General features: G+C 43.6%; 1 protein-coding gene across 1 annotated transcript; it reads left to right on the top strand.

Moving 5' to 3' along the window:
* The first annotated feature begins 498 nt into the window (after window positions 1-498).
* si:dkey-229b18.3 lies at window positions 499-17,354 on the top strand. Its single transcript, XM_048239502.1, has 8 exons — window positions 499-1,941; window positions 2,104-2,377; window positions 3,341-3,414; window positions 5,146-5,371; window positions 5,886-8,269; window positions 13,938-14,147; window positions 14,304-14,409; window positions 16,036-17,354. Exons 1-7 carry the CDS (start codon window positions 1,840-1,842, stop codon window positions 14,406-14,408), a joined length of 3,375 nt encoding a protein of 1,124 aa, XP_048095459.1. The 5' UTR covers window positions 499-1,839; the 3' UTR covers window position 14,409; window positions 16,036-17,354.
* The last annotated feature ends 1,060 nt before the right edge of the window (window positions 17,355-18,414 follow it).

The raw sequence follows: 18,414 nt of genomic DNA on the forward strand, positions 1-18,414 counted from the left end.
ATGATACAGTATGTATGTATTTTTAAAAAATAAATAATAATAATCGGGTAAACATACACACATGCTTTTTATCATTATTCCTCTTTTTGCTGTTCTCCTACAATATATTTTTTTAATGATTATTTGTTCTGACATAGGCCTACACATTTTCAATAGGCTACCCTATCCAAAGCTGCACACAGATTTGCTGTGATTGCAAACAACGTAGGCCTACAAAACATGTAGCCTCAGTGTTAGCTTGTTTGGAATATGACACGAGACATTTCCCAAGTCCAAGAGAATATGGAACAGCCTACTCGTAATTGCCTAAGACTTTGCGTTTCAGTGCTTATAATTCATCTAGGCCCAGCCCACACGTAATTCTCGCGCGTAATAAGCTAGTGGTGCGTGACTCTTGGTAGCCTGTAATGTTTCGACAAAAAAGGATAGTGCTTACAGCGTCTGTGGCCATTGTAATTACTGCTATTTCATACAGAACAATTCGACATAGCCTACACAAGTAAGGCAACATTGACGTCAACAACCTATCTTGATATAGCCTAACAAGAAAAAAAAAACTACCAGAAAAAAAACAGTAGGCACCAATTGAGTGGCACCTCCAAAGACCAATCAGATTGCCGGTAGCTAAAGTTCTTTAAAAGGTCTGCTAATCGGTATGCGGTGAGGGAGGGGGAGTGACACTGGGCGTTAGCGCGAGGTTAGGTTGACATCTGGTTACCAACAGAAGGTTACGAGTTAAAAAATTGGATTATTCGATCATCTGACTAGCCTCACGTAAAGGCGAGAGATACTGGACGGTGTGAGGGGTAAACGAAACGGATTTCTTATCAAACCGAGGCCACTCACTCACCTTGACGGCTCCGTGTTTTAGAGGGAGACACCTTCTCGCGCATAGGTCGTTGAACTCGCGATGCTCGATAGATAGCTGCAGCATGTTGCTGCCGAGTTAAAGAAATCCCAAGTTACAGCTAGAGGGTAGCCGTCTCTCGACAGTGGGCTACATCCCCACGCTATTGGAATTGTTTGCGGGAAATTGGATAGTCTGCACGCTGGCCCTAGTCCTCCTCTGTCGATGGTTTGGTTTACGCTTCTGTAACTGTGTCAGATCGTTGTAAACCCTTTCGCTTGAACCAGTATCTGGCAAAATTACGGGACTTATTTACATTGAGCATTGGCGCGGTACCCAAGGCTACTTCACTTCGGGGGGAAAATGGACCTTATAATGCGCAGAATTATTGCATGATCGCCTTCGCAACAGCATTTTGCCACGGATTAAGTGCATTTCGAAATTGATTGTACGTCAAACTTTTGCTTTTTGCCAAAATCAATGCAGTAGCCTAACACACCGGATCCTACTGAATGTTTCTGGTGGACTCCCTTGAAGAAGACAGCATCAGACTTTTGTCTGTTCTGCACGTGCAGTGTTATTGTTGGATTTAGCTCAGATTTGTTTTTCTCGTTTATCACAAAGGAAATGTAGGAATAGCCTACTCCTACATAGAAGAAATGTAATCAGTTCTGTGAGATGACGGGTGTAGGCTATATTCTGAGTAGTGTATTGTGTGAAGGCTTAAATGGCAATATTGTAATAGCCTAACCCATGTACACTTGACTATAATTTGTTTGGATTGAAGCTTACTCCTGGTAGGCTATTGCCATATCTGAGTCTAAATGTTTGAAAAACAGAATAATTGAGTCTTGCAGTGTTTTTTTCCTGCATTTTAGTTTAACCATAGCCCTGGTGTAAATGGATGCTATGCGATAGGTCATAATAAATTTTTAAAGTTTCATGGTTAAAGTTTCATGGAGTGATGCTCGTGGTCTCTAAAGGGGCTATTTATGACCCCGCCATCTCAATGGGGAGTCAAGTGGATCACCAACTTCCTTGGATGGTGGAAAGTTTGTAGCGAGCAGTTTTTCAAGCATCCTTTCAATCCGAAGGTAGGAAGGTGCCTACAGATAGGTTTCTCCCCTCCTCGTACGGAGTAAACAGGCACTGACAAGAGGAAGCACATTAAAATAAGGAACCGGGCAAAAATGGCTGGCGATTGTGCCTATAATACGCACTATGCTAATGATGACACTTTTGGCACCATCAAACAGTCAGCGGATGGACAACAAGAGCTCGTGAGAGATGTCAATGGCGTCCGCACGGCACAGGGCAGCGTCAGTTCGCCGCCGTCACCGTACTTCGAAGAGATCGGCGGTTCTCTGTACCGCAAAAAGTTGGAGAGGGGTTTTGTTCAGTACCGAGAGGTACTGGCCGAAGAGAAGAGACTGAACGCCATCGCTACTTTCCATCAGAAGCGACCGGGGAGGAGACACCACACCCTTGAGGACACATACAGATTCGTGGCAGAGCACTACTGGTGGGAAGGTAAATTGTTTATTTCTTTTTGTTTCGTGTTGTTTTCCCATTTTCCTGTCCAGAAACGACCTACGTTGAACCCTTAAGTGGCGATATGTTTCGTAACCTATGCGTTGTGTAGGCTACGCAGTTTCATTCTATGTAGGAAAAAAAAAATGCAGCCCCTTCTGTAGGCCACAGAAAGGTCGTCAGCAAGCTTTTCACTGGCAACTTCCATGTCACTTACGTGTGCATGTATAGGCTACTACGTCTCCGTAGCAGTCAAGAGCCCTTACACTTTCTTCTTCGGATGGCTACTTGCTTACTTGCCCACTTCCTGAAGTCCCCCAGATGTTTTGGGAATGTCGGAAATCCGGTGATTTTATTTCCGACACGCGTATAGGTTATTTAAGGACATTATCAGTTGGGCTCAGCCAGACTGTCTTTCGTGTGAAGACACTTTGATGCGTCAAATTAGTTTCTACTATAACATAAGCCTACTGTTTGTCTTGATTTTTAAACAAATCCCATATCATTAGTGTATATAGAAAAAGGGGATTTGTAGGCTTGCATCAAACATGCTTATGCGTGTGCTTCATGGAAAATGCCCTTGTTTAGGCCTGCTTTCTGAAGGACTCTTAACACCATATCAATATCAACGTTCTATCCAATTCATATTCTACAGTTATGTTGCAGATATGTATAGGTATCCTCCTTGACAGTGACTGTGTCTGAACTTAAACTTAACCAGCATTTTGATTCCATCTTAAACAGTAGAATGTTGATTATTACCCAGGCATTTTTGCTTACCACTAATGTGAACAGCATATGATCCAGATTATATGAATGTCTTCCTCAGAGTAATAAGTAACTATTTGGATGCTAAACTTTGTTTCCTTTGTCTGCTTTTAGTCATTTAACTTGACTTCTAGAGTTATTGAACGTGTTTATTTGTGTCATACAGGTTTGATTAACACTAAAATATCCCTACAGGAATGTACCTTCAGGTGAGGGAGTATGTCCTTGGGTGTGAGGAGTGCAAACTCAGGAAGGCCGACAGACAAGAGGTAAGGCTCAAAGTGCTGGAATTATGTGGGAGCCAGAGGGAGCTGAGCTCCCATAGAGTGAGGACTGGCTCCCATGAAAGCAACAAAGTCAAAAACCTGAGGGGGTCTCTCATATCTGAAGGTGTCTGGCATTGTAATTTAATCTTAAACAACCGCTTATTATCCATCCCTGTGCAATCTCTTACCATTAAAGACGTGAAATTAAAATATAGGCTACTATGGGACGTAGCCCTACCCTACGCTCTTGAACACAGCATGACACTTCACCACCACACCACTAGACTATATGACCAAACCGTATTTGACAGCACTCTCAAATCTGAAGAAATCACCCTGCTTTGATGCGAGTGTTTTGTCTAGTTACATAGGCGTTCATTGGGCTAGCCTGCATGGTTTGATACGTGCTGAAAAGTCCTGTTTGCTGTTGAACTTGCGCTTCACCTCTTCTATGTTGATTGACAAAGCCATAAATTATGGCCCATAATGCAGCCTACAATGATTGTGTGAACTGATGATCTGTAGCTATCCTCTACCATTCAGAGCTCTGGAAAGTTCCCAGATATTTTAAAACACCTGTTAGCAATCTCTGATGTCGGAATATTCAATGGCTAACCGACAACATCTCAGTGCAAACTCCAAAAATTGTTTGTCTATTAATTTTCCACGGTTCAACACACGAGACGACTGAACACCCTGGTGTTGTTATATGTGTACATTAGCCTAATACTAGAATATAGTTTGGCTGCAATGGCTTTATTAATTTCTGGCAGTTAGTGCATTTTCCCTGTGTATAAGTTATACTACTTGCATTATTGTGTTTGACACTGAGGATAGCCTATCTGAGACGGTGGTCTGGTTCAAATGAGTTACATTGTGAAATTGAGAATGGCACAGACTAAATCATTTAGTCTATTTCTTTGTATTGTGAAATTGAAATGAAATATGGACTATTACAATCAATAATATGTTGAAATGAATGAAAAGCAATCAATTTCTATGAAAAATCTCTGTCTGTTGTGTGCGTGTCAAGGTAACGCCTAGGCCTACCATGCACATATATACTGCGCTTGTTAGGCTATGCGCGGGGTGTGCCAACTTTTTATGAGATAGAGAGACCCCCTTAAAGACAAAAAGCCCTGGCTCAAAGTGATGGAGCTTTAATGATTCATTATGAACCTCTCTAGTTTTGTTCCATTGATATTTTAATATGAGGAAGCTCATATTATCTCTCATGAGGAAGCTTCTCCAACACACATATTGCACACTGCCCTCTCCCCACATACACAGCACACTATCCCATCTCCATTGTCATCCCCCCAACACACACACCAAGACCCCTGGCAGTTGGGTTAGCCCCTTGAGCCGTGGCTCTGCCCAAGGTTTCTTCCTTAGTAAGGGAGTTTTTCCTTTCCCCTGTTGCTCTTCTACTGCACTTTTTACCCCCCACCCATAAATGCACAAATAGGCTGACACCAGACATAATTTCACTGCATTTCTTGCATTCAGTTACTATATGCATGTGACCATAAACTTCCTTGTATCCCTGTAATTATGAAAGAACCTTTCTATGCCTCTTCATGAACCTTAATGTGTGAGTGTGTGAGGTGAGCGCGTGTATACTTGCATGTTAATCTTCAAATCACGTCATGGCAACATATTTTATACTCCAGTTGTCTCGGCCAGTTTTTAAATCACCTGTTTGTTTGTTTAATTTCCCCCGTGTTGTTAAAGGGCCGCTGTGTGTCCAGGATGGTGATGTCACACAGCCAGGAAGTGCTGAGCAAGCTGAAGGCGCAACAGGAGGCAGGACTCTTCTGTGACATCACGCTGAAGACGGGCGGTGGCCACGCTTTCTCTGCCCACAAAGCTGTTCTGGCTGCCGTCAGCGAATACTTCCAGGAAGTTTTTACTGAAATGGACTCTGCTGCTGTTCCACGATCATACATTGATCTTACAGGTACTGCTACCACACCTGCATACACAGAGTACCCTGCTATTATGAGTGACTGCATGGGCATGTTTGTGGAGCAGTGTTATTAGCTGACCCTAGATGACCCAAAGTAATTTAGTTTAGCAAACAGTTTGAGGTTTTATTAAAACATGAAACGGAATGAAAGGAAATAGTGTTGTGTTGTCAGTCTGTTTACGTTCAGAGTATGATGAGACTGCAACTTATTTTGTTAGAGAAATGTTTTGGGATCTTCAAAAACAGCACAGGGTGGTCAGGGTGGTTTTGACAGCTTATTAACTCGTAACCCTGCCTGTTTTTTTTTATGTGACATAGCACATTTATTTTGATGTTCACTTTTCACTTGTGGTCTTGTGCATGTTGTAAAAATGTTTAATTTCATATTGTTAAAGTACATTTTTACTATTGAGCATGTGTCATATATGTTTAACTGCATGCAAGAGTGTAAAATTCTTTAAGAATGTAAATACTGTTGATTTTCTCTCATCTGCGCTCCTTTCAGGATTCAGTGAGGAGAGCTTCATGCCCTTGCTGGAGTTTTCCTACACCTCCACGCTGACTCTGAAGCTTGAGAACCTGCCTGAGGTGTCCACCATGGCCAGACACCTCCGCATGTGGCCAGCTCTGGAGGCCTGCAAAGCCATCCAGAGGGAGAATGGATCCCCAGGGGCAGTGCACCGCGCTGGGCTTCCTCTTTCTCTGGCCCCTGGGTGTCCTCCTCTGGAGCTGCCTAACAGCCGACGGACCTTCCCTTCATTTGCACAACGAGCGGATGCGTTTCAGTGGAAGAGAAAGAGGGAGCTGAGCAGCGAGGAGAATGATGGTGACGACTACCACCACCACCACCACCATCATGCAGGACCATTGCGGAACTGTGCTGCTCAGTGCAGGGAACACAATGCCGACGGCAACTTTAAGCTCACCCTGGATGATTCCGACGAGTCCGAAGGGGAGTGCTCCAGGTGGCCAGGCCTGTCCCAGCCTCAGCACAGACTTCAGTCCAGCCACCCTCAGCCCGAGGAGAACGGCTTCCCCTGCAGTCCCACCCGCAGGCTGAAGCTGATGGACTTCAAATCTCCGTCCAGCAAGAGGAAACTGTCCACGTGCAGCCTCTCCCCCACGCCTGGTTCCGCTTCCTCTTCATTTGCAGCCAAACGCACTTCTCCTCCTCAGCCCAGGGCCGTGCGCGGACAGCCTGCCCGCCTTCTCCGCTCTACCCCCGGGGCTGCACTTGCACTGCGAAGGCTCCTGCCCAAGCTGGACATCTCCTTCAAAGGCAAAAGGAGACGCTTGGGCTCCTCCTTTTGCTCCAGCTCCACTGCCACTGCTTCCTCCAAGGGTTTGAGTCACAGGCACAGCAGTCCTCCTGAGATTCAGGCGGCTGAGGTAGATCAGAGCCAAGTGACCGGGCTGGTCACCCCAACAAAGGTGAAGCAAGAACCGGTGGAGGAAGAGGTCCAGGGTGCCCGCGTGCAGGAAGAGGTGCTGAGCCCGCGGACTCAAGAGAAGTACCGTCTCCTCAGCGTCCTGGGCCTGCAGAGGAAATCCCTGCTGCCCGGTCCAGATGCCCTCACTGGCTGGAAGCAGAAGAACCGCCTGAGGAAACCTAAGGTCAACAATTACTCGCTCACTGCCCGGCGGAAACCGAAAGCCCAAGGCAGTGAATTGGCACCAGGGGCGATGGCGGGTGGCATTGGGTCCAGCATCGGCGTCCTGGCCGAGATCAACCCAACGTTCTCGCTCTGCGACATGACCAGGGTGGAGCTTTTGCGGAGGGTGATCAAGGCCGAACCCCCAGAGCTCATCAGGCCTGAGAACATGAAGCTGAAGAAGAAGGTGGCCGTCCACGACAACAAGCCCCTGTTGTCCACTGTGAAGAACACCCGCAGCAAGGTGACACTCCCACCGCTTCTGCCCACTCCCTGCAAGCGTCCGGAGGACCGCGTGCCACAGGAGTACAGGCGTTCGAGAGAGATGCCGCGTGCCCAGGCCAAGTCGGCCAAATGGCCACCTGGAGCCCCAAAGAAGCCCGCTGTCAAGGTCAAACAGGAGCCTGTGGACTGCCCAGTCTTTGCTCCCACAGTCCACGTCCCGCATCGCAATTCCAGCCACGTGAGGCAACGAGTGTCTCTCACACCTCCCCCCAGAGCCAAAAAGTCTGCCCTGAGTGACGGTGTTGTGCACACGCGGTCGTCAGGCATGACTGGACGCACGCAGAGGTATAACAGCAGGTGTCTAGCAGTGCAGCAGAGCCGGCAGAAGTGTAGCACCGGCTCCTCGGACAAGTCTGGTTTGCAGAGGGGTAAGGTGAAACGACGGCTGAGGGAGATGGGAAAGGGAGAGGAGAGCCAAGAATGGGGCCAACACCACAGTCTCCACCAGCACCCTCAATACAAAGCCATCAAGGAAGAGCCAGCGGACCCCCTTCCGCTGTCAGTCCCGCTACCCGATCAGGAGACGCCGGAGCTGGGCAAGCGGCAGAGCAAGCTGCCAGTGAAGCTGCTGGATCCCGGCTTCCTGATCAGCTTCTGCAGGCCAGCGGCCGGCATCAAGAGGGAGGAGGAGAGCGTGGACATCTGCCTGACCCGCTCCGTTGCCCATGGCACCGTGCCCCCCGGCAGCCCGGCCCACGGGAGCGTCCTGAGCGCCGGGCGGCTCCGCAGGAGGGACGTGGCCGACAGGAGAGGAGTGGAGATGAGGCCGAGGCTGCGGCGGGAAAGGCAGGCGACGCAAGCGGTGGCGGCGTTTCAGCGCAACACCAAAGCGCTCCGGCGCAAGGTCAAGAAGGAGCCGGCGGAGAGGAGCGTGAGTCAGAGGGTCAGCCAAGGTCACGCTCGCCCACCTGCAACCAAGAAGAGGTCAGACACGAAGAGAGAACCCACAAAGGTAAATGCTGTGTGTGTGTGTGTGTGTGTGTTGGAGTATGTATGGATAGTACCAATATGAGTTTAGTACACAAGTTATTTGGATGTACACTTGATGCCAACCTGTATACATGTACAGGGTGAAAGTACTTTTAAAGTCTTGCCGGTACTACCACAGCCTTCATGGCTTAATATTGTTCATCTCTCCTCTGGATATCAGCAGGGCTTCCATCTTTTCACCTCTGCTTGATATCTGACTCACTCTTGCACTTTTTTCGCTGCTTTCTTCAGAAGCTCCCTCTTACTTTCCTCTTAACTCTTCTGGATAAACTGTTCTCATTAATCGAAACAGTCGAAATAACAGTCCATGTGTTGGTGTCATTTAAAAGCCTACAGTGCAACCGTTGTTCCATAGAGTTTATTTGTCCATTTTTACAAGTCTGTACAATTGGCCAGAAGATAACTTTACCGTTGTACTGTTTCAGACCCTTTCAAGTATTTTGTTATGTTTCAGACTCCTCTTAAAATGGATTCAATTCATTTTGGTTCTTATCACACAATACTCCACAAAAAAGCAGGTGTTTGGGGTGTTTTGTAAGTTTATAAAAAAATAAAAGTTACATTTATATAAGTATTCAGACCCTTTGTTATGGTTCTTGCAATCGAGCTCAGGTGCATCCTACTTCTATCAATGATCCTTGAGATCATCTTGATTGGAGTCCACCTGTGCCTAAATGAATTCATTGGACATTATTAGGAGAGACACACATCTGTCTATATAAGGTCTCACAGTTGATGGTGTATGTCAGAGTGAAAACCAAGCCACAAGGTTGAGACAATTGTCCATAGACCTGCGAGACAGGGTTATGTTAAGACACAGATCTGGAAGGTGCCCAAGAGCATGGTAGCCTCCATCTTTCTCAAATGGAAACGATTGGAACAACCAACAGTCTTCCTAGATCTGGCTGCTCAGCCAGACGGGTAACCAAGGACCCTGTAGGATGCACTAGAGCACAATTGCAAGTGCCATAACAAAGGGTTTGAATACTTATGCAAATGGAATATTTCAGTATTTTTTTTATACATTTACAAAACATTCCAAATGCCTGTTTTTTTTTTTTTTTTTTGTGAAGTATTGGAGCATTGTGTGTAGACTGATGAGGGGGGAAAATAATTGAATCCATTTTAAGATGAGTCTGAAGCATATCAAAATGTGGAAAACTTGAAAGGGTCTGGTCTGTGTAATGCTTTGCAGTGCTATGTTCTATTTGCAGAATTCACATGAAAAAATATAAAAATAGGCTTAAAAATCCGTTATCCATTCTTTAGGACGGCACCGTAAATGGGTTATTGTTGCTTATTTTGATTTTCAATTGAGCACAGTTACGGTTTTCTGTTCAGAAGTTAATAATTGAAATTATCAATTTTCTAATTTTCCTTTTTTGCGCTTGTGGTTGGACTGAACCACGAGCACCGGGGGGAGAACAGCATCTAGCTGGGCCAGGCTAGATGGTGGAAGAGAGCGCCGCCTGAAGTTGTTCATGATTTTGACTCATTACTTTAGAGATTAATAACTAAAACTTCGCTGCTTTTTGGGAGATGGCACGTTAAACATAAATTTCAGCCTATGTTGAACATATCTACAGTATATTTGAATACCATGGCCATGCCATGCCATACCATAGCAAATAATTCCCCAAAGCAGAATGCTTTGCCATCAACGTCAGTCTATACAGGCTACCCCAAGCACTGTTTGACATGGGACATTTTTGCTTATTTAACACTTTACGCTAGACTAGGTTTCATTAGGCTAAACGAAGACACAACAGTGAGTAGGCCTAATTTATCAGTTTATCCATTTATTAATTTCAACAGCAAATAGCCTACATTGCTCTAGGCTACTACGGTCCACTGGTAATGCTCATGTAGGTCTCCAAAGCCTCCCAGAACATGAGTAGGCCTAGAACACGTACTCTTAAGTGTCAGGATGCAGCAATGTCTCCCTCTGCATCTGAAGTTCTGATCTCAAGCTGACATTATCAATCGCTTGGCACCTTGATGCAAGCTGAACTGTGTTTGATAGCCCTCCATCTCTACATCCGCTGATAAAATGTGATCACACCGCGGGCCAATATGTATCAGGTCACGCCCTCTTACTTTTGTTTCCAATCCAGTTTCTGTTTTTTTCTTTATCTTGCGTGACTAACGACACATTTAGAAAATAGCAGCAATTATCTATTTGCTGACCAGTTAAAACAAATTTAAAATTGGATTATTGAACACATTTTTTATTTGGATCAGATGGATGGAGCAAAAAGAACAAAGCACTGCAAAGCGTTATGCGGACCGGGTCGGAACTTTCCGGTTGCACTGTATATGATGGGTCATGTTCATGAAAAGATAAAGGTATGCATTTAGTAAAAAGACATTTCTTAAAATGTATAATTTCTTTAGGTACCTTTTTCTTTATGCATGGCTTCATGTTACCTTTCCACATAGACTGAAACAAACTAACTTTAGGCTGTCACGGAAAATTTCTCAGTGAGTGAAGATAACCTACTGATACATCGGATAAGGAGGTGTGGTGTGGTGCAGTTCTTAATTACTTTAGTCGGTCATTTATTGCTTGATAAAGGAGACACTGTTGTGCTTTCGTTTTGAGACAAAACTCATATGCACTCCTACATACCGTAGCTGCCAGCATATTTTAAATCCACCTTACGCCTTAATACATGGATCTCTTTGACAGTTTAATTTAAAATCACAAGTAGCCTACGTCAGAGAAAGCGTAGATTAAAAGTAAGCATGAGAAAATGTGTAGTGTGAGTGAAATGTAGAAATGTGTCAGTTGTGAGTCTCACGCCCAATGCCTGAGTTAGCAGCCCTGGTTTTGGCAGCTGCTCTTCTCCCTATCCAGTACTACGTACCGTCACTGAAACGAACACAGTACTGGACCATACTACTTTCACCTGTATCTGATGTTAGGCTGACTTTTGCATTCTGTAATGCAGAGTTTAAGGAGGTGAGTGGTCAGACATCACAATAAGATTGGCAACAACTACCAGATCGACTTTTTCAGAAGGAGATGAAGTTCTTCAAATGTGTCAGAAAGTAGTGTTGAATTTGTCTGTGTATTAATCCACATAGTATAAAGGGTAAAAGTTATGATCTGAACACAGTGGTTGAAGGGTGGAACACTTTATGATGTCAAGCTATACTTTACCAAAAACATTTTAGCATTCATGTTTGGTAAGACACCATATTCATTGTGTGCTGTGGTCTTGTTATAGTCTGAATTTCTCTTACACATTTGATAAGTGCAAGCAAGTACTCGTTAATCTGATCTTAAGATGGCAACCTTTATAATATTATTGCCTGATAATGTTGCTACTACTCAACACTCTTGAGGCATCATGCTACCAAAGTCTCCCAAAGCTTCTTTATCTCCTGACAAACATTTCAATGGTGTGTCTAACAGCTGTCAACAGTCACAGCAGTTGCTGTGCAAAGGGAAGATTAGCTGGTTTTCAACTGCTAATAACCACCTCAAGTGTTTGTTTTGCCCTCTGCCACATATTGGACCTTTGTGTTCAGATTTAAGGTTTAGGGGGATCTGTTTTAAGTTGGAGGTTTTAGAGGCTTTGGCTGTAAAAGGAGATACAAATAGTTTTTACTTGATTTGTTGTTCGTATTTTATTCTTGTTTGTTTGTTTCTAGCTTTGCTGTGATTTATACTTGTAATAGAGTTGCGTAAATCCCCAGCTAAAACAGGTCTGTTCTCAATCACAGAACATAATGCAGACGTCATTTAGATGTGGTCATACCTAGACCCCATAGTCATAACAAGGAGAGAAACCTTGGTAACGGTGATGCAGTAGCTCATGGACATGAATAGCAGATAAATGAATAACATAAATGTTTTGTTTTTTTCCCCTTTTTGTTAAGGCAGTTCTTTTCAGGCAATTATTTTGCCTGCACAAATTAAAAAAAAAGTGTGAAATATTTCTGAGGGCTTGTATGCCTTTTTAATCTGATAAAACAGTGAACAGAGTGACAAGTGACAGTGAAGCAAGTGAAGGAGAGGGATGGGGTTGGATCGGCAAATTAAGCTCCACCCGTGGGCACGTGGACCCGAATGTGGTATGAGCACTGTAGCCAGTTACGCCACAGCGCCCCCTAAACTCCTCTGTTACAGCATTGTGTTAATGCTGATGTTTTAACTCCTCTGTTACAGCATTGTGTTAATGCTGATGTTTTAACTCTTCTGTTACAGCATTGTGTTAATGCTGATGTTTTAACTCTTCTGTTACAGCACAGTGTTAATGCTGACTAGTAGGGATGGGCAAAGCAAGGCTTTATGAAACACTGAAACGTTCAAAGCAATTGTTCCGAAGCTTCGGAACAATTCCGACACTTCAGAGCTGTTTAGGGTGAAACAAATCTGTCATGCTTCATATCGGAGATGTAGACTTTAAAGTCCGTGGCTCACTGTTACCTGTGTTCAGTCTTGGTCTTGGTCTCTGGTATAAGAGAATCTTATTGCTGGCGCTAGTATTCATTAAATCACTCTTTTCTTATAAAAACTCTCGATGTCGCAATGTGTTTGCTTTTTGACCATTCTGAGAGTTTAGTTGAAACTGAGTGGTTAATGATGAAGTAAGAAAACATAAACATGTTATCTGAAACAATACCTTACAAATCAAACGGGGATCGAACCACATTTGAGCAGCCTGGGCTGCCGTGCAAAAACACCCTCACTAACCACTACACCATCATGGTTATTGCTTAAGAAAAGTCTACAGTAGCACACAGTTAATTGAACGCGCTGGCACGCCTGCCGCCAAACACCGGTGAAATGCACCGAAGATTTACTTAGCTTTGGTCACATGACATGGGGATTTTGAACGATGTTTCGAAGCAGTGGTCATATGACATGGCTGTTTTAAACCACGTGGCCTATAAGTGACATCACACTCTGTCTGCCACTCGTTGCTTGTCGTTGGTTATGCTTTGCATTTGTGCCATTCTGAGACTTTCTTTAATTCGGGACCCTTATCGCTCGTATCAATTTAGGACCTTGCAGTTGGAATTGTCGTTTGCTTACTCAAAGTCTGAAGACAGTCCAAAGTAGCCTGGGCTATTCGAAGTGCACATCATTCCTCCTCTGTTACAGCACGGTGTTAATGCTGATGTTTTAACTCCCTCTGTTACAGCACTGTGTTACGGCTTCTACACACAGTTGCGTTCCGTCAATGCATGCCAGTGGGTGTTCCCGACGGTAGCTATGCAAATGACTTGAAGTATAACCATATTTGATTGGTTGGTGCCATCCGTCAATTGGCCATTATACACACGTTTGCAATAATCTCTAGCGTTTTGTTAGCCTGCCTCTGTGCTGTAAACTGATCCTGCTTCGGTCGGCGGGTAGGATACACCGAACCGAGCAAGTGGGATATTCTTCCTACAGGCAGTAGGGGCGGGCGAGAGAGCCTTCATTCGCCCTGTAATGGGTCATTTAACCATATACCGACTTACGAAGATGATTAATTAACACGAGAATGTTGCCTGGTGTCCTTTTAACTCAACTTTTACAGCACGGTGTTAATGCTGATGTTTTAACTCCTCTGTTACAGCACTGTGTTAATGCTGATGTTTGGTGTGCAAATGTGTGCACGTGTTTTTCCTCACAGAATCTGGCCAAGCTTCTGCCGCTGCACAGCCGGCGTTCCATCCTGCTGGAGTCCATCCGGCGGGCGCGACTCAAGCAGCTGCGCGGTCCTAGTGCCCAGGCCCCACGCGGGTCCCACGCCTGCCAGCAGTGCCGCGCCTCCTACAGAGACTGCGATGCACTCATCATGCACCGTATCCGCCACATCGAGGGCAAGCACTGGCCCTGTCCGGTAGGTCAACCCCTTGGAAAAGTAAAGTCATTTTTCAAATAATTTCTGTTATCATTGGTATCATAAGTTGGAAAGATGGTCTTTTATGTGTTGTGTTGTGTCATCATCGCTTCTAGTCATTACCTTGTTCCATTTTCTGTCTTATTCCCTCTGTAGCTGTGCAGCAAGACCTTCTTCAGCCAAAAGAATGTCAAGAATCATATCCGGAATCATGACCCCAAGTTGTACAGATGTCGTCAGTGTATGGTGGCCATGTCCTAAGGTCAGACACTCACACACACACGCACCCACGCACCCACGCACCCCGCACCCCACACACACACACACACACACACACCCACACCCACACACACACGCACACACACCCCACCACTACCACACGCACACACCCCACCACCCCACTAGGGCTGTCACTTTTGTGAAAAAATCCTGTTCGATTCTTGAGACATAATTGTTCATTGAATCGATTGTAAAATCGATTTTTCATGTCTAAAGACGTTTCGATTTTCAACGCCAAATATAGGACAATCCACGAACAACTAACAGGCATTAGGATGAACGTAAAGGGGGCGCTTGAAGACGCACAATGGCGTGAAGTTTCGTGCACAATGACAAACAGGAGTGCAACATTCACGAAAAACAAGAAGCAGAGTGGACTGCCATAACATCAGTGAAAAACATTACTGCAGGCTTCAACTTGGCTGCGTTTACAATTAGAAATGTCAAACAATATACGTAGAACTCACGACTGCACAGTTTGCATACCGCTTTGTCCTTCTACATAGTTTGATATACCCAAACCCCGAAGTGCTTCCATATCAAACTCCTCAAATTGTTAGGGCCTATCACTCGTATCTCTCATGTCGCACAGGTTGATCGCGTTGTCCTCAATTTTTTGGCAAAACACCAGCAGCACAGCAGCCGATTGAAAAAGCTGTTTCCGGTGCGTAAAATTGGTGGGAATTTTCCCAAAATAATGAACTTGCTTTCCAAATCAAAGACTCAAAAGTTGGTCATGGCATGCACAGATCAACTGTGCTTTTGAATAGATATTTCAGCCAGCATGGTTCAGGTGACATGGATACAGACAAAGTACTTTCCTTAATATAAAGGCTGACATAAGATATATGCAAGCATGATCACATCATACTTTCCCAGATATGGGTAGCCTAGACTGTCTTGAAAACGATATAGCCTAGCATTATAAAGAGCTCTTTCCAAAACGCTATAAATCCGTTTCTTTTTTTTTTTTTTAAAGTCATGTTATTTAATTGTATTTTTCAGGTAATATCAATAAAAGTGCAATTGTGTTGTTTTGATTGAGTAAATAACAATTACCCAATTAAAGTTCCAAAAACAAAATAAAAAATGAGTGATTTATGAAAATGCATTAAAATTGAGGATATAGCATTTTGGTCTTATTATATGGCCCTTACGATGACCAAGATAAGAGCGTAATAGTAAAATAACACTGAAAATAGCAGAGGCCTCAAAAGACTGTGATATACTACAGTGGGTAGCCAACTAGTAATTTAAATCCCCCCTCCAGTTTTGGTGTGCTACCAAAAAGATTCGCAATGGCCTAATCTGGCCACCCCTGTTCAAAATTTCTGGTGGTGCCACTGACACACACACCACCACCACCACCTTATACACAGACACACACACACACACACAACACCCCACTACCACCACCACCTTATACACACAAACTCAAACCACACAGCAATTACTACACAGCTTTGTATGTAATGCATTGACATGTTAGGTGTTTGTGATAATACCTGTGTGCTTGCTTAGTGTGACTACGACACAGAGAATATTCAACCATGAATACCATTTGTTGTCTGTCTAAATAATAATCACTGCGTTTGGTTTTGTATTGCAGGAGGGACATCAGCAGTAACATGAATCCTGATGAAGATATCTTGCACGTATCTGGAGAGCAGGAGCAGAGGGTTTCTAGTTCTAACTTTGAAAGAGCAAGTGGCTCTTACTACTTAATATTGTGAAGGTGGAAGGAGTGAGAGTGCTCTATTTTGCTTTAAATACGATGGCTGTGAAGACAAAGAATTGGTCACGTATGAGAATATGCTGAAATGATAGATGTAATTATTGCTATTATTACTGTAATGATTAATATTAATATTGTGGCTCCATCCATCCTTATTATTGTTATTTAAATGACCAAAATGATGTTGTATTTTTATGGCTACAGGGGTGTAACCTGAAACCAGTGGTAATGCACTCAGGGTGGGGTGGATTCTGGTTCTTATGGTTACATATGTATATTGTGAAATGTTCAGAAGGTTTGAAATAATGATAACTACTATTGTAATTAGGGTCTACCGTTCTTAATGTTATTATGCTGATTTTTTAAAATATAAATATAGTTATTTTGAGTGCACTTAAACTGGTAGCTTTGTTTTAAACCTAAGAGGCCCTTGTTGGATAAAGATGTGGACTGGGATATACTTGAAAGGTGGACAGTGTTTGTTGTGTTTAATATGGACTGCTATTGCTGTCATTCTTGTTGGATGGACAGACTTTAATAGATGCAGGGAGGGGGAAGGTGTCTCTTTAACAGGTGGAGAGTGTAAAGATTGTTCCTAAGGTTTTAATAAAGATTATTGCAAGCCATGAGTGTATAGAGAAATATTCTACTGATGGTGGGTGGGCTTTTGCCCACTTGTTTAGGAGTTGTCGTGTATCAGTTGAATTGGTTGTTGACTGTAGCCCAAGAGCTTGGAACCCAGAGCTTTAGAATTGATTGGAAACAGAAACGGATGATTTTAGGTGCAGTTGTCCTCCTTTGAATGTCCCTAGTGAATTGTGAAGGTTGTTATTCCTGCTTGTGTTTTGGATGAACTGGTCAGAGCTAATATCCAATGGCAGGCTCTTCATAATTAACCTTGTGTCTACTGCCTATACTTTTGCATAAGGGAATACTGCCATATTGATAATGGTTGATTTTTGACAATGTAATTGACACAATATACTACTTCTTTGTTCTTATAAATCTCAAAGGTTATTTGCCACCTTTTTGTATTTAAAAAAAAAATCCCCTTACATTTGCTTTGATGAGCTTATGGAGAGAAACATGTAAAATGTATAGAATGTTGTTTTTGTCTAACAGTCTAGCTGGGGTTCAGCAACTGCAACAAGACTGAAATTGAATAAATTTCGCATTTTCCACTTGGGAGTGTCCTTCGGTATTGCCTGAAGTCATTTTTGCATATGCAGCGTCTTCATTCATAATACGCATATTTTTATTATTTCCCAGCATTGCCACAAACAGACACCCAGTCAAGTGACAGATTTAAAGTGCTCAGAAACATCATCATCTTTAGAGTTGGATTATGATTTTGTTTTCTACACTGTTCTGCAAATCCATGTTAAAAGCTACCAAACAAAAACTTGCAAATTTCCATGTGAAATTACCTTTCACAATATTTTTGTAAGCTTACTTTTGTATAGATGTCATATTTGCAAAGGTTTAAGCGGTGGGTTGCTATTATTTTATTTGGCCCTTAATTGAAAGATTAGTCATGCCGTCACAACAGAAAAAACATTTACAACCTTGACTGCCTCCACTCGTGGAATGACAAAAAAATGTCCCAAATAAAATGCAATTGAGGTGTTGTTCTCCTTACAACCACAAGAGGACGACACCTCGTAGTAAATGCATTCAGTGGCACTTTAATCTGTGTGAATTTACATCCTCTCCCATTTATTATAAATCGGCATATAAACACCACGACAGAGAGGAAATCACTCCAGTAACTCAATCTCGTACGGCTGGAAAAGTCAGACCAGAATGGAACGTTCACATTTGGCTTTCACTCTGCTTCCCCAGTCTCTTAAAACGAATGAGTTGAAAACAACACAACTTGCGTTGTTTTTAACACATCTCTGTCCAGATAGGGTCAACACAGTTTGTGTTGTTTCCAACACATTCGTTTTAAGAGTGTACAATCAACCCCAGAGCTCCTTTCTGATCTTCCAAAAGATGGCAAATAGATAGGCCTATCGTGGGGTAGCCTACAAATGCCACATCTGTAGCTGAGGAATCAGCTTATTACAAGGATGCTATGATTTCCTATTGAAGCTCAAGATGGACTAAGCTGTCCAAAACCCTGATCGAAGGTTGAAAGTTGAGTTTCCCTGCAACCCAATTAGACGTGCATGAAAAACTCAGTCGGTATGACACTAGCTCTGTATTAGACACAGCTGCTGAATGGGCAGTGTGTGTGTGTGGGGGGGTAAT

This window comes from Alosa alosa, chromosome 3 (genome assembly GCF_017589495.1).
Source record: "Alosa alosa isolate M-15738 ecotype Scorff River chromosome 3, AALO_Geno_1.1, whole genome shotgun sequence".
NCBI lineage: Eukaryota > Metazoa > Chordata > Actinopteri > Clupeiformes > Clupeidae > Alosa > Alosa alosa.